The 16,269-nt window shown below is 46.9% G+C and overlaps 1 protein-coding gene across 2 annotated transcripts in view; it reads right to left on the bottom strand.

Moving 5' to 3' along the window:
- NPEPL1 (aminopeptidase like 1) overlaps nt 1-16,269 on the bottom strand; it is a 215,229-nt gene that overhangs the window by 28,169 nt on the left and 170,791 nt on the right. Inside the window, exons 10-11 of one of the 2 annotated variants that reach the window (XM_069651058.1) lie at nt 8,679-8,855; nt 7,792-7,902 (exon numbers count right to left, since the gene is read on the bottom strand). In XM_069651058.1, the coding sequence (XP_069507159.1) occupies nt 7,792-7,902; nt 8,679-8,855 (288 nt within the window). Of the gene's footprint in view, nt 1-7,791; nt 7,903-7,995; nt 8,281-8,678; nt 8,856-16,269 lie in introns of those variants that run through there. The other variant, XM_069651059.1, reaches the window with a different exon arrangement.

Genomic DNA, 16,269 nt, shown 5'->3' on the forward strand with positions numbered 1-16,269 from the left:
ATCCACCTCTTTAGTGGGTGGTTCTGCCATAATCCCACATTTCTGAGTTTAGAGTATAGGAAAGTGTCTTTTATTGAGGACGACCACCCTGGTCACTTCATCTAGTGAGGGAATTGTGTAATCATTGGTATTTACGTCCTCTTGAGGCTCTAGGTGTGAGTAAGTCCTCAGAGAGTTGCTGTAACTCATGTGATAAGTAGGTCCCCTCCTGTGGGTTAGACTGTTTCTGAATCTTTGCTGTTTATACTGAGGTCGCCTCCTGAGACAGAGATCCTCTTTCTAGGGCGTTAATGGCTCGTCATAAAAGAAACCATTTTTGACAGTCTCCCTAATTATTTCATGGACCATCCTCCCCTAATCAGTGGTATCCCTCAGCACAAGAGCTGGACTCAGCATCAAAAATGTCAACCTCTAGACTAACCACTTCCTCATCATTCCAGTCCTCCTCGAAGTGCAATATGTCCACCAATTTTTTCTTATTCATCGACCTTGAAATATAACAAGATCCCTCTGTGTAGGTCTGCTTTTGTGCGGTGGCTGTAAATGTCCTGGCAATGTCCTTGGCTTTGTGTGTGTGTGTGTGTGTGTGTGTTTTCCGTTTTCAGTGTCGTGTGCTATAGTGTACGACAAATGGCAAATGTTGCTAGTTTTCGGTGTTGTAAAGGACTTCCGAGTGCTTTTTTTTTGTTGACCAGCCCCTTGAACGGAAGGGAATTTCTCCCCAGCTCGTTTTGACGAGCCGTCTGAGTTGGGGATTGTCTGCAAGTATTTCGCCGTCAGTGCCTCTTTGTGTGGCCACTGAGGGCCTGCCTCGACCCCTACGTGAGAAACCGCGACAGAGTACCGAATGATCGGTTGTGGTTTCACCCTGTGCCGACTCTGCCTGCATTGCGTATGCCACTCAACCTTTCTGCCTACGCGCTCTAAGCGCTGTTGGCTTTAACTGCTGGAACTACTGGTATAGATCTTTGGCGTTGGCCTACAATTGTTACACAGCTTGTGTGCATCGTGCCAGGAAAAAAGAGAGAGCAAGAGGGAAAGAAAGAAAGGGAAAACATTTGGATCATCCTTCCCTCACCTGGCCACATACCGCTAATCCACAGAGGAAACCTAGGTAAGTAATATCCCCACACAGGATGGGCGGGGAGGCACCAGAATCCTCCAACCTAACCATCCCCAACCCCAGGGTGGGGGAATACAGCAGTACAAGCCAGGTACGCATACCACTAGAGTAACACAGGAAAACTGCCACTCCTCAACAGGCCTACCAACTAGGCGGAAAAACTACAATGCCAAACACACAGGATAATCAGATGTTGAGCAGAGAAATGCAAAGACACAGGTAAATTTCTGCATACTCTTCTCATACATAAACTCACACAACCATCTTTCGACACAGCAATCCGCACGCACTTCACCACATTGCAACAACAGACTAACATAACCCGGCATAACAGTACATGTGAATTCGCACAAACCCGAAAACCGCACTTAAGCTCAGCGAATGGTGCAAACTCGAACTGAAGCTGCCTACAGGACATCACAACTCTCACATTCCTATTCCCACTACACCCTACTAACCTGCCACCCTTGCTTCACACTCCCCTTTTCAGATCTGCCAGAGCGCCTGGGGATCACTCTGGTGTGGACGTTGCACGCTACAAATACCTTTAACATTAACGCATCAGTTAATAAGGATTCTAAGGAGCTGGAAAAAGTTCTACAATACAGCTACAGGGCACCAGAAAACAAAGAACAAGTTTCTTTCTTACCTGGTAATGTTCTTTCGATGGGATGTTCCTCCGACACATTCCACATCTATGACAGTAATCACCACAGCTGTGCTGCTTCGGAAAAATTTACGGCGTCTGTGTCCTACGTCGATGACATCGATACGCTGTCCCTAGAGGGCCTCCGTCGAGCCAATGTCACCGGATGTTTTAAGTAGGACGCACAACGCCTCCAGCCTCAGTTGTAGTTTTGTCCCAGAACGTGTGGCACCAATCTTCTGCCAGTATGACTATAGAAAGCCTTGCGGAAACGTAAGCTGCAATTGCATAAGAAATTCTGTAGAGGGGCAGGCTGGGAGGGTGCGATGTGGAATACGTCGGAGGAACATCCCATCGAAAGAACGTTACCAGGTATGAAAGTAACTTGTTCTTCGAAGGGATTGTGTCCTCCGACGTATTTCACATCTGTGACAGACTCCCAAAGCAGTACCAACATATGGAGGAGGGAAAGAATTTAGAATGCCCAATCAAATTGCAGAATAGAGGACCGCCTTGCCAAATCTTGCCCATGGATAGAATCCAGGGAGTAGTGTTTTTAGTGTTTTACAAAAGTATGGACATAGACCCATGTGGCTGCTTCACAAATATTACGAATGGGAACTCCCCTCTGCAGAGTAGTAGAGGCAGCCACACCCCTAGTAGAATGGGCCGTTAAGCCTACCGGAAGGTCCGTACCCGCCAGACGGTAGCATCAGAGATTGTCAAGATGATCCATCGGGACAAGGTCTGTTTAGAAACAGCTTGACCTAAACGCCTTCCAGCGTATCCAACAAATAGCTGATCGTCCACTCCGACCCGGGACATCTGTGAAAGATAGAAGCTCAAAGCTCTCCTAGGATCCAACCTATGGAGCCTCTCCTCTTCCTTACCAGGATGCGGAGGAGGATAGAACGCCGGAAAAATTACCTTGTGGCTCAAATGAAAATCCGACACAATCTTCGGACGAAAAGAAGGACGAACCCTAAGGACAACCCTGTCCTTATGAAATACTGAAAGGTGGCTTGGCGGAAAGTGCCTGCAACTCACTCACGCTGCGAGCGGAAGTAATCACAACCAAAAACACAGTTTTAAAGGTCAACAGTCTCAAAGGACAAGAATGTAAGGGCTCAAACGGAGCTCCCATTAGGAATTTCAGAACTAGGTTCAAATCCGATCAAGGCACCTGGAAAGGAGACAATGGGAACACATTTGTCAGCCCTTTTAGAAACCGAGAAATCAAAGGAATCTTAAAATAAGAACACTCCTCAGACGAGCGCTTAAACATGGACAGCGCTGCCAGGTAACCCTTAATGGTACCCACTTGCAGGCCCTTGTGGGCTAATGAAAGCAAAAAAGACAGAACCACAGGAATTGAACATTGAAAAGGATCCACATTCTGTACCCTGCACCAGTCGCAGAACTTTTTCCAATGGCAACGGTACAAGGACTTTGTTGCAGGCCTTCTGGCCGAAAGCAACACCTACATCACGTCTTCAGGGAGGTCCCAATCCTTATACCTCAACCTTTCAGATACCAAGCATGAAGGCTAAGGGATCGGAACCTCTGGATGGAGAACCAGACCCCCCTCCTGTGAGAGCAGATCGTCTCGGTAGAGAAGACGGCGTGGAGGGCAGATGGACATGTCGAGAAGGTCTGGGTACCACGCTCTCCTGGCCCATGCCGGAGCAATGAGGATCATTCGGGAACCAAACCTCTGTAACCTCCGCAACACTTGCGGAATGACGGGGACTGAAGGAAACGCGTACAGCAATGGGAAGGACCACTCTACGAACGCGTCCCCCAAGGCTCCTCTTGGAGGAAATTCCAAGAAACAGAATTTACACACTTCCGGTTGACACTGGTATCCAAGAGATCCACTTGTGGGGTCCCCCAAAGGGCAAAGATCTCCAAGAGAACTTCCTGAGTCAGCTCCCACTCGTGAGAGACCGTGCTCTGCCTCCGCCTCGTTTTCATCTCCGGCCAGATGAACTGCTGAGATCGAAATTTCCTGCTGGATAGCCCAGAACCAGAGCTGCATCGCCTCTCTGCACAGTGGGAGGGACCCTGCCCACCCCCCTTTTTGTTGAGGTAGTGCATGGCCACTGTATTGTCCGTCAGAATTAGGACATTCTTCCCCCGCACAGACGGCAGAAAAGCCTTCAGGGCTAGCCGAACGGCACTCGGCTCCAACAGATTGATATGGAGTCCGGACTCCGACGGAGACCAACGACCGCTGACTGTCAGCTCGTTTGCATGAGCTCCTCATCCCGTGAGGTAAGCGCCCGTCACGATAGTCACTCCGGCCAGGGTAGCCAAAATGGAGCCCCCCCCTTCATCAGATTTCCTTCGACGGCCCACCACAGAAGATCCTGGGCGACTGAGGGCGGCACCTGAACGGGATCAGACATCCTGCCCGGAGAACTGCGACCACTGCATCTTGAGAGCCCAATGCAGGATGCCATGAGGTCAAGCAACCTCAAGAACTGGAACGCCGGGAGACTCTGGGCACGTAGAACCTTGTCCACCATCTGCAGAATGTGAAGAGTCCTCACCTGGGTAGGCGAACACTGCCCCAGGGATGTGTCGAGCACTGCTCCGATGTACTGGAGCCACTGGATAGGTGTCAAGTGGGACTTCTTTAAGTTGAGTGAGAAGCCCAGCCTGTGAAGGGAGTGGCAGGTGACTGACAGATGATCCAGGACTTGCTCGGGAGAGCGTGCCCTGATCAACCAATCGTCCAGGTAGGGGTAGACGTGAATCCCCTTTCCCGAGATACGCTGCCACCACCACCATTAGCTTGGTGAAGACCCTCGGGCAGAGGTCAATCTGAACGGCAGGACCCGAAACTGAAAATGCGAGTCGCCAACCGCGAAACTCAGGTACTTCCTGTGCTTGGGATGAATCAGCACATGAAAGTAAGCATCCTTGAGGTCGAGAGACACCAACCAGTCCTGAAGTTGAAGGGCCTGGAGGACTTGAGAGAGAGGAACCATCTTGAACTTGTCCTTCCTGAGGAGTTTGTTCAAACTACGCAAGTCCATGATGGGTCTCAATCCCCTGTCTTTTTTCGGCATCAAAAAATATGGGGAATACCAGCCTTGTTCCTCTCCGCTACAGGCAACAGTTCTATGGCGCCTTTCTCCAGCAGGGATTTTATTTCCTGCGCAAGGAGCGGATCCAGACTCTTCAAAGAGAGCTTCCCCGGTGGATTTTCGTGAGGCCTCTGCCGGAAAGGAAGACAGTAGCCGTGGGCTATGATCTCCAGAACCCATACATCTGAAGTAATGGCACGACATTCTACAAGATGCTGCGCCGGCCTTCCCCCAACCGGCGAACCATGGGACATGGCCTCATGACTGAGCTGAAGCGGCTGCAGCAATGCCTGAAGGCAAAGAAGCAACTGCCCAAGCGGCTTTGGCACACCGAGTACCTTGTTTTCTACCTCTGGTACTCATACGTTGGCCCCTTTGACTGGCAGCTCCCCTCGATCTACCAAAGGAAGAGTAGTATCGAAAGGAACCTCCCCTCCATTGCTGTCCCCTGGGACGAAAAGGCGGAGGTTGGCGTACTGCAGCTTTGGAGGTCTGCAACCTCTCAAGGCTCTCGCCAGCCTTGCTGCCAAAAAGATGGTCACCATCAAAGGGCATGTTGAGAAGCCGGGACTGTACATCAGGAGCAAATCCCGACTTCCGCAACCACGCAAACCTGCGCATCACGGTGCTCGTCGCCATGGACCGGCTGACACAGTCTGCCACGTCCAGACCCGACTAAACGGATTCACACATGGCATCCTTGCCATCCTGAACGAGGGCAAGAAAACCATCCCGTTCCTCCCCTTCGGGAATATGTTCAGCCGCCAAAGATACACAGTTCCACAGAGTGTGAGTGAATCTTGCCAAGGCACAAACGGAGTTGGCTGCTTTTAAAGCCATACCTCCAGATGAAAACACTTTCTTTGCCCAACCGTCAAAGCGTTCGTCATCCCTATCCGGAGGGATGGTAGGGTACGCAGCCCGCTTTGCTGGGGCCATAGCCTCCTGCACCACCAAACTCTCCGGAGTGGGGTGCAAAGACAAGTCGCCGGGGTCGCCAATGACTGGACGGTATTTTTCGGTAGCGACTTAGTCACTGCCGGGAGACTCTCCGGAGCAGTCCAAGCTGCCGCCACCCTTCTTTGCAAGGCCATATGAAATGGCAGCACCGGGTCAGTGGGTGGACCTTGGTCCAAAATATCTGTCAGGTCATCCTGCAGAAAATCCACAGGTGGAGCAGACCACCCCAAGTACTCTGTCACCCTCGATCTGAGACGCCTGTACGATGACTCTGCGTGTGTACCAGGCTCAGGCCTGCCAAACTCAACATCCGGAGAGGTGTCCAGACCACTGGCATCATGTAAGGATTGACGCAGGTCTTCCATCTGGCTATGACCCGATAACAGGTCATCAGGAACCTCAGGAAGAACAAACCCCTGCACATCTGACCCTACATCCACCTCTGAGATATAATCCAAAGGCTGGAATAAATCCCTGGATGAGGGTGCAGAAAAAGGCTCAAACACAGGCCTCACTGATTTACTCAGGGCCTTCCACTGGTCTCCGGGGCACCTCCGATAAAGCCTCCTAAAAAAGGCATCGACGGAATCGGCGCCTACGTCGAGCGAGGCGCGACAACGGCTTCGAGGCCGGAGCCCCGAGCGTGTCCTTCGACGGACATGGCACCGACGGCGTCGATACCTTCTTCAAATGCTTCACTGGCTCCAACGGTCTCGAGGGCGTTGAGGACCGGGACCTGGAGTGGGCATGGCTAGAGCGTTCTACCTTGTCCGATCGGGACTTCGACGGCTCCCGATGATCGCGCCGACCGCCCGAGCCTGAAGGCGTGCGAGCGGTGGCCCTAGCGTGTTCCTTGCCGGCTTCTCTCGAAGGCGCAGATGGAACGGAGCCCTGAGATTCAAAAATCGCCAGTTGAATGCTTGTTGGGACAAGCTACCCGCCGTCTGGCGGAGTCCTCTGACGAGGAAGGTGACCGGTGATGGCGCTTCCGAGAGTGCCTAGAAGATACAGAGGAATGGCAGGAACCACTCCGGGACCGAGACCCCCCCCTGGACTTACGCCGACGCGGAGAGTCGCTCCTCGAATCGTCGGTCGAAAGCCCAGCGGATTTCGACTTACGGGGTTTGAAAACCCTACCTACAGTTAACTTCTTCCGCTCCCGCAAGGCCTTCAACGTCAAAGACTGGCATTCATCGGTGGCGTGGTCTTCACCAAGGCACCCCAGGCAGACGTTGTGCGGGTCCGTAAGCGACATCTTGGAACCGCAGTCTCAGCACTTCTTGAAGCCAGACCTTGGGGTAGAAGAAGACGAAGACATGATTCTCACAAAAAAAACAAGTACGAAGAACCGATTCAACAGGAGAAGAACCAAGGCACGCCAAGATTCCGAAGCGAACACGTTCGCGGAAAAACAGAACTAAGGCTGGAGGCGTTGTGCGTCCTACTTATAACATTCGGTGACGTCGGCTTGACGGATGCCCTCAAGGGACCGCTTATCGACGTCATCGACGTAGGACACCGACGTCGAAAATTGTTCCAAAGCAGCAGAACTGTGGTGATTACTGTCATAGATGTGGAATACATCAGAGGACACAATCCCTTCGAAATGCATTTTAGCAAGAATTTCCAAGAGAGTGCACTTCAAAGAGACTTGTGTCATCAAAAGGTAGAACTAGACACTCACATTTGCAAAAGTGGAGAACAGTACTTTAAAAAGTCCAATTTTTGGCCTAAAACTCCCTGCATCAGGCCTGGTTGAAGATAAAATGTCGATGGGCAGTTAAGTACCCCTAAAGTCACTTTAGAAGAGTTTCAGGAGAATAAAAATATATGCAAGTAACACTTTAAGTGAAGATATTTAATGTCGAGACTAAGACTTTGCTGCATACAATCATTTGTGCTTCCGCGTGAGTGGAGTACAAATGCAAACATTGATCTTCAAAAGTAAACACGCATTGATCTATACTCACAGTATGCACTGGTGATGCTATATCGAGATGCACCCAGACACCTGGCCAATCAAATCCAATGTGAGACGCAATGAAGAGACCGGCACATGAGCTCTGGGCATTATCCCGATCCTGAAAATGCATAAGAATTATTCCTGTTACCAAATGTAGGAGCAGGCATTAACACATTCTAACTTTACCCTAACTGTAAATATGGAACTGCCAATTGGTCTGGTTGGGGATACTTGACATAATGGCATTGTACGGGAGACACTGCTTCAAGGATGACACTTTTCCGAATGACCTGTGGGACTACGTGCAGTCGTTTGTGCCTGTAACACATTCAAATAGTCACAGAGGTGGCAGTGCAGTGCATGATAAGCCAATGTTAGTTATATTCTTGATGTTTGATATACAAATTTGACAGAGTACTACAACTCTAGAAGCGCAGTAGATGGAGAACACGTGCCAAATCGTGATGAGCCGCCATTGGATTATCGTGCTTCTGAGCTGAAAGATAATTACACATGGTATTAGCAGAACTTCTTTATGAAGTTGTATCTGTGTCTGGAATATCAGGCAATGCATGCTGTGGATGATTATTTAGGCCTTAATTTTTTTTTTATTAAAGTGTAAGAAGGTAGTGCTGCACAAATAAGGCAGACCCATTCTAGTCAGATAAGATTTAGAACAGGTTTTCAAAAACCATGCACCTCAACATGTATTACGGTTTAAAAAGCAATACTGATAAAACAGTAAGACAAACCATTGCAAAATTAGAGTAAGGAGAAGCAAGTAGAGTACGGATTACAAAGCAAGTGGACAGGTCACACGCAACAGAGGAAAGGAGATAGGATAGCCTTCAACCGTTTACCCATTTGTTTTGTTAATGTGGATTTAGAACATACCGCCACAGAATTCTTCATATCTGCTACTGAGGAATTAAATTCACTGAAGTGCAGCTCCGGACAGTAGACAAGAGGATGGACCAGGTCCCCGCATTTCTTGCCTGCTTTGACACAGGCGGTCTCCCACTCTTCGCTGTTGGTCAGAACAGCAGCATGGTACTTCCCTGTAGCAATTCCCTGCGTTGGAATTAAAATCAAGGAGGAATTAAATAAAGGTATTTCTTCCGGCTACCAGCCAAGTTGCAGGCTTCAGACTAGCTACGGCTAACCATTCTACCACACTTTGTTGTTTTTTTGAAGTCCCATGTTCATTTCAAATATGAAATTTCATGGGACAAGGTCTCAATACTTCAAAATAGCTTTTATGAGGACTTGCAAGATATGTCGGCCGGTTTTATACCAAGTAAGGCATACTTGGTGGCTAGTGGTGGACTGGCAGAATACGATGTTCTATTGCCATAAGGGACACTGTTGAGCTCTTTTTGAATGCATTGACCTGTGCAGTTGCACAGGGCTCCCGCTGCTTGCTCCCCACCTCAGTAAATAACTGTGCCCAGTTGACACCTCTCTTCTGGGAGGTCTGAAAGAAGGAGAGTCCAGCTGTGCATTCTTTGTCAATTACATAAAGTATTTCTCTCTTACACCTTCCAACTGATTGTCTGAGGGTTTGCAGTCCGATCCAATGGCTTCTAGTCTAGCAGCATTTATAAATAGTTCAGGAAAAAAAACAGCTGTGGAAGAAAAATGCATATATAGTCTCAAAGAGGGTCCATGACAAATGCAATGTGAAAGAAGTAGAATCATTTGAAAAAGACTTCTATTCAATACTATGCCTTGTGTATTTTACTAAATGTCCCCTATCCTGAATGGGATTCCAAAGTCTCCTTTCCATAACCCACAACACAGTGTACCACTATACCTACATTTAAAGACTTATTTAACATAAATCAACCTGAGCATCTGTAACCTGGGAGAATCCTTGGATTCCAGGGCCCCAAATGCCTTTAAACCGAGCCTGAAGGCTGAATTAAACTTTTAAAAAAATATTTTTGATATTGTACACAACTATAAAACTATATACGGATTAGCCCCAGGAGTGCTGAAGATGCAGACAAGCGTTGCAAAGTGCAGCTCCATTTAATATTAAGTCTCCTTTTTCTCCCTTCTTTTTACTGATTTTTAAGCATTAATATAGATGGAAATTAATTCCTTTCAGTATATATTTGTAAAAGATGGACAAAAAAAAACAGATATGTTGGCCCATTACTTAGCTCTCCATGTTGCCAATCATGTCTTGCAAGCCAAAGGCATTGGAAACTAGCATCAGAAAAGCTGTACAAATCATTTTATTTCCCTGTGAAGTTGCTTTAATGGCTGCCGAAATGTTAGTTGGGTCAGCAGTAATAGGCTATTTATTTTTTTGGGTTTAATAATTTTTGTTTTTGTTTAGTGATTTAATAAAACAAGGCGATTTGTTTTTAAGGTGAAAATGAGATACCGTTTGAGCATCACATTACAGGTATCCAAGCACTACATTTTTCATTTTGATAACTGTGCAAAAATACTAGCTGTGATTTTGTTTTCCTTCCAGTTGAGAAATATAAATGTGGCTATATATTGATGAAATGACCAAAGAATATATATGGATCAATTGCATAAAACAAGGAGACTTCATATTAATACATTCAACCAGAGGTCCAACACAGTGCTAGCGATTTGAATCTCAGACCAAACTTAACCCCCATCCCTTCTCGGGCACCTACAAAACCATAAAATTCTAATCGCCCTTCCGTGAGAACTACATTTTGCAAATAACTCAATAACGCAAGGCAGGGTCTCAAATTGCCAGCTCATGGGTCTGACGTTTGCCTCATAAAATCTCATATTTCTGGAGGCAACCATTAAAATGGTACATCGTCTTCTCAAGAAGCAAGACTCCCTTCATTGTCAGTCTCTCCATTTGCCCACATTGCGGCAATGTCCCGTTTTGCACTCAACTGCCATGGATATAAAGGACTTTCACATCGGTATCTAGCTAAATACACAGGCCTCCATATCCCCTACTTTTTTCCTTACAGACCTTATACCAAAACCTCTATATTAGGGCATGCGCATAGAAATGTAGTAAAATATACCCCTGGATATATGGCAGCATGCACATTATGGTGGGGGCTTCACCCGCATGCTGTGGGGTCTTGTCTGTGTTGCACATCTTATGTGTAGAATTTTAATCTGTATTAGATGTAGCCAAGCGTTAAATGCCATTTCTCTCTAGGTCACCACCCAGCCTTCTTGGAAGGGGTCCCCATATCCTCTGCTCACTTATCCCTGGTTTTATCATAGGTGTCCGTCTGTCTGTCTGTCTGTGTTACTATGACCTTATGTTTAATAGAAATGGCCTCATGGGCCCCCGACAACAAATTTGCCTCCATGAGATAGTGATTTGCTACTTGGGCAAACCTTGTGACCTGCTGTTTCTCATGAGAAAGTTGCAGATTGTTATTGACAAAACTGACAATTAAATAGTGTCCCTGGATCTCTGAAAACTTTCAAATGACTAGCCTTTAAATATGCGTCCTATAGAATATACGCTGTCCTTTCCAGCTGCGGAGACCTTGGAGATTAACTAGTTCAGATATTTTTTTTCCTCGCACCATAGTGGTTTCATCTGACTTTTGTACCCTTCAAATCAGTTGTTTGCATCCTTTCACTAAATACCTGCCCTTTGTGTTGGGTAGGGTAGTGTGGGGTCCCCATACGCACAATATTCTGGGACCCCTGCCTCTCACGCTGGCATTCAGTCAATCATTTAGAAGTAATGATTGCGACACCCAATACATAGATGGGCAGCTATCAACTACAGGGATATGTTCGTAGGAGTTCCGAGTGACACGACAGACCACTGAAGTTTAGCTCTCATTTCATCACTTAGAACGGCTAGTTTAAAGTAATCTTAATTATATGCTGTGTATGGTCACCCTCATTGGACTAGCAATGCAAAGGGTGTGTACAGGGGAGACATGAGTAAACTATATACAACATACCAAGTTCCCTCATCACTCAGCCCACAAAAATGGAAAAAGAAATGATATACATGAACAAAACAAAAAAAATGCATCTCCCTGCTGTGAGCAGCGTATTACAAATTCCATAATCCCCTACCAGGATATCATAGTAGGAGACCCAGCTATCAGAAATGGAAATAGTTTCCAATAGCATCTAATGGAAGATACACAAAACAGCTCAACTCACACACTGAACTGGTCAGTGGTCTCCACAATCATCAATCTGGATTCAGAGCATCCAGAGGCACGAAAACTGCTCTTCTGAACACCCTTGAAGAACTGCTTGCATCCCTGGACTCAACTCCCCAGCTGTCCTCATCCTACTTGATCTCTCCTCTGCCTTTGACACGGTCAATCATTCCATCCTCATACAAAGGCTCCACGATAACCTTGGTATCTGGCAACGGGCAATCCTAACTGACTGCTGAAGAGCAGAGGGGTTTCTCCCAGGCTATTCCTAGGGATACTTGGAAAACGCAGGTGGGGAAAATGCGGGCAAGACTGGTTATTCTTATCTTCACAGAGAAACAACATATCAATAGTCCCCTCTACCTTTGCAGAAACCAATAATACATTCTCATTTCCATAACACAACTATAATCCCGGTTATTTTGTAACTAAGTGATGCGCCCGGTTGCCCCTGGGCCTGGTGCGCTCTATAAATAAAATAAATACTAAATATTCCTTCGGCAGACCTCCAAACTATTATTTTACAGATTGTTCTAATTAATTCGACAAACACTACAACTCCCCAGATTCTCACCCTTCCGATTTTACCAACCCTACTAGAATGAGAAAAGAATGAACCAGGAGACCGGAAAATCCCCCCTAGGAATACGAGGGCTATAACTCCCTATGAGAGCCCGCCATGTTGCCCCAGTTTTGAGGCCAGGCAAGATCAGGCAATCAACTTTGACTACACACACCCGACTTCCATGTCTCTTCCCCACAGGGAAGAAAGGCGGGGCACGAGAGCACACTTTGAGCAAGGTGAGGACCGATACAGAGCCCACAAAGGAACAGCTTAGTGCAGGCATCTGCTGAATCAAGGGAGAAAGGTTGCGAGAAGAGCGAACAAGGAGGGAATTCCCTTTCAACTTTCCGACAAGTGATCGTTGTGCCTTGCAAACCTTGAAAACAGCACTGGTAAGGCTGGGAAGTGAAGCCAGAGAATCCTGTTTTGTGGGGTCGAGGTATCAGGGACCCTCCTGCATGACCAGTCGGGTCTGGGAGGAACAGACGCCGCTGTGGTGCCATCCTTGACTCCAAGATAGAAGCCGCAAGCTGAGAGTTCCACACAGCCGGCGAGTTGGAGGAAACTGTGCGAGACCGGTCTATGTTTGAACAAAAGTTACGAGTGGCGACAATGTATCCTAAATTAAATGAGTGTTGAAGCATTTGATAAATGATGCAAGCGAAGAGAACAAAGCGGATATTTGTGTTTGAACATAAAACCCCAAAAGATACAAGATTGTAGAGTGGTCCGGCACCGCAGGTGTGCTGATTTGAAGGTCTCTGAATTAGCGTATATCACTAAGGGGAATTTTGAGTTGACGTGATCGATTCACTTTTCTCTTGAAGTGGTCCTGCAATGGGTCAAGCAAAATCCTGTGCACAATTGAAGGTCTTCGATGTTAATAGTGTTAAGAAAGTAGATGAAGTTGGTCCAAGCCCGGCAGAGGGAGATCAGCCGAGAGCTTTTGGTTAAAGCAAGTTTGAGTTAAAAGGTCAAATTGAAATTGGTCCGAACTCGGAGGAGGGAGACTAATTGAACATTGTAAGAGGATCTGAGCCTGGCTGAGAGGGAACCGCAGTGAATAGTGAACCGCCTGAGAAATTGAGTACTTGTGAAATCCTAAGAGGAAAATAACTAAATGTTCGTTTGTCGCATCAGGCCCTCTGAAAGAAGAGACTTTGAAAGGCAAAAAGACTAGGGCACGGGAAGGCATTGATGCTAATGATTGAAATTTATCCTCGTGCTAGAGACGGTGCTAAGCTCAAGTGTACTGCCTTGTCCTGGCTGAAAATGTGGGGAAGGGAGGCCAACGGCCTGAACATCCTGACATCATTTTGTGAACACTTCATTTTCGTAACACTGTGTCACACACTATTTGTATTTAGAGGTAAGGATTGGCTTCTACCCTCTTGACTTTTGACTCTTTTTCCATCTCTGCTTTTGTAACATGCTAGCACTTCTGATTGCACCCACTGCTAGCTTCTGAATCTGGTTGATAATCAAATTTGGCTGCGTTTTCATTCGTTTAGCTTAGTTTCAACTTTGGCTTGTTTTCACGCAAACTTGTTGTGTCATAGCGCAGGCCCCCCCCCTTGATTTATGCTTGCAATGTCTGGCTGCCTGTTGCCTTCTCCTACCCATCCTGTTTGCCTTTTCTTCTCAGTCACCGTTTCTCAGTCTTCTCTTCCTCTCCCTCTCTTTTTCCTCTCCTTTTCCTCCCTTCCCCTTTCTTTATTCTTTGCACTTACTCTAGCCGAAATGTCATTTGACCCAGTAGAATAGTAGCAGTCTGTCTCCTCCCCCTCCCTCCTCGTTTGTTCTCTCCCCTTCCAGCACTACCTGAAATGTCGTCAGGCCTAGTACGATAGTTGCTAGTTTTGTTCCTCTCCTCCTGCCACTGCCCCCCCCCGCCCGCACCTCTTGTCAACTCTCCGGCTCTACCAGAAATGTCGTCAGGCCTAGTACGATAGTTGCTCGTCTGTCTCATCTCCTACCCCACCCCCCCTTCCCCTCCTATCTTTGTCATAGCTCTTGCACTATCTGAAAGGTCGTCAGGCCTAGTACGATAGTCATTTCACTTTCTTATTGTTTTATGGCCTTGTAAGAATGTCATTGTATTTCTTCCCTTGCTCTCTCCCTTGCCTTTTCAAGCACTTTGAAACACATTGTGTATAGGTGCTATACAAAAAAACCATCAATCAATCAGTTTATTAGTATATGCCCTTTTATTTTGACAAGACACCACTAGGACTGCATTATTTGATGGTCGTAGCTTGCCCCCCCACCCCCATCTGTAGATTTAGGATTAGATGGGTGTTTTTCAAACCCTTTTTGAAGTTCAATAAACACCCTTGAACTGTGGTCACTTGTGCGTCTTACTGTGGATACCATGCCTTCCTTACAGGACCCACACCCTCTTCCAGCACAGGCATCTTCAGTCCGCCCACTTGATTTGGGAGTTTCTTTTCCTCCCGAGACCCTCGGCTTGCTTTCTGCTTCTGGCCTTAGTCTCCTGCACTTCCACGGCTCTGCAATCACTGCAATTAGGCTCACAGGTGGAAAACTTCGTCTCTTGCAAGTCTTCCGCTGCACAGCCTCTTCACTTCAGATTTTGGGAAAACAGGACGCTCTCAGAACTTGCAGCTGAAATCTGCTATCTTCATGTTCTGGTGTCCCTTCTGTTCTTCCACTTTCTTGTGATTTGCCAACCCTGTGCTTCTCCTCTGCTGCTACTACTACTGCCGTCAGCCTTCCAGCTCCTTCTACTCCTTTCTTGATGGGGCCCTTTATGCCTCGCAGATTCAACGATTGTCTTCAGTACCTTGTCTCAGTACCTCTAGGATTCTGAGACCAGTAGTTTCTTCCAATAAAGTTAGGTTTTTCAAATTCTGAATTATTGGGAAGGATAGATTTCATTCCATTAAGGGTTTTAACAGAGGGACATGAGAATTAGCTATCACAGAGGAAGATAGTTTAGTGAAGACAACATTTCCATAATCCTTCACCCTGTACCCTTGAGATTGAGGAAGGTATTTTGTTTGGAATACCAAGAAGGACCTTTCTTTCGGTATAGTTGTTCTGATTTTATAACCTTGGAGTTCACGACCTTAGATCTAGTAGGAGGTTGAGAGACATTAGATTGACATAAGCTATAACGTCTTTAGGTAGTGGAACAAATCTTCCGGTCAGATATAAAATACTGTCTCATCCCACAGAATATCCTGACCAGCCTCGGCCCAGTCTCCACGCAGCTGATCCTCCTGCAGTCCACCGCTCCCAGGGATGGGATCAGGAAGTGTCTGCCTTCCCCTGGTCACCTGGGAGGAGACTTTAGGCAGGATTTCAGTGAGGGATCCGTACAATTCTTTACAGTTACCCTACCCACTAATGTAAGTGGCAGTTTGGCTTAATGTTTCACATCATTCCTGAATCACACCCGAAAAGGCTGTAGGTTGAGATTGCCAATAACCTCCAGCCATTTCATCCTATTGCCCTAGATAATGGAAGGGATGGATTTCTACTCAGACTACAGAACCTTGGTATCAAATTCTTTGCCCCCTTCGGTGGATATAGCACAGACTAGAAATTAAAACGGATACTCCTGTTAATTTCTAGGCCATTAGATTTACCATATATTGAATAAGGGTGTCCACTGATCTGGAGCAATAAATCCACAGATCCATGAAATAGAGCAATAGTGCATTTGCATTTAAGCCTTTTTTTTTTTCTTCCTCCCACCTTATTCCATAGGAATCCCCTACCAAGCAGATCTGGTCTAATCCACTATGCC

Source organism: Ambystoma mexicanum, chromosome 3p (assembly GCF_040938575.1).
Source record: "Ambystoma mexicanum isolate Mex_15411 chromosome 3p, UKY_AmexF1_1, whole genome shotgun sequence".
Lineage (NCBI taxonomy): Eukaryota > Metazoa > Chordata > Amphibia > Caudata > Ambystomatidae > Ambystoma > Ambystoma mexicanum.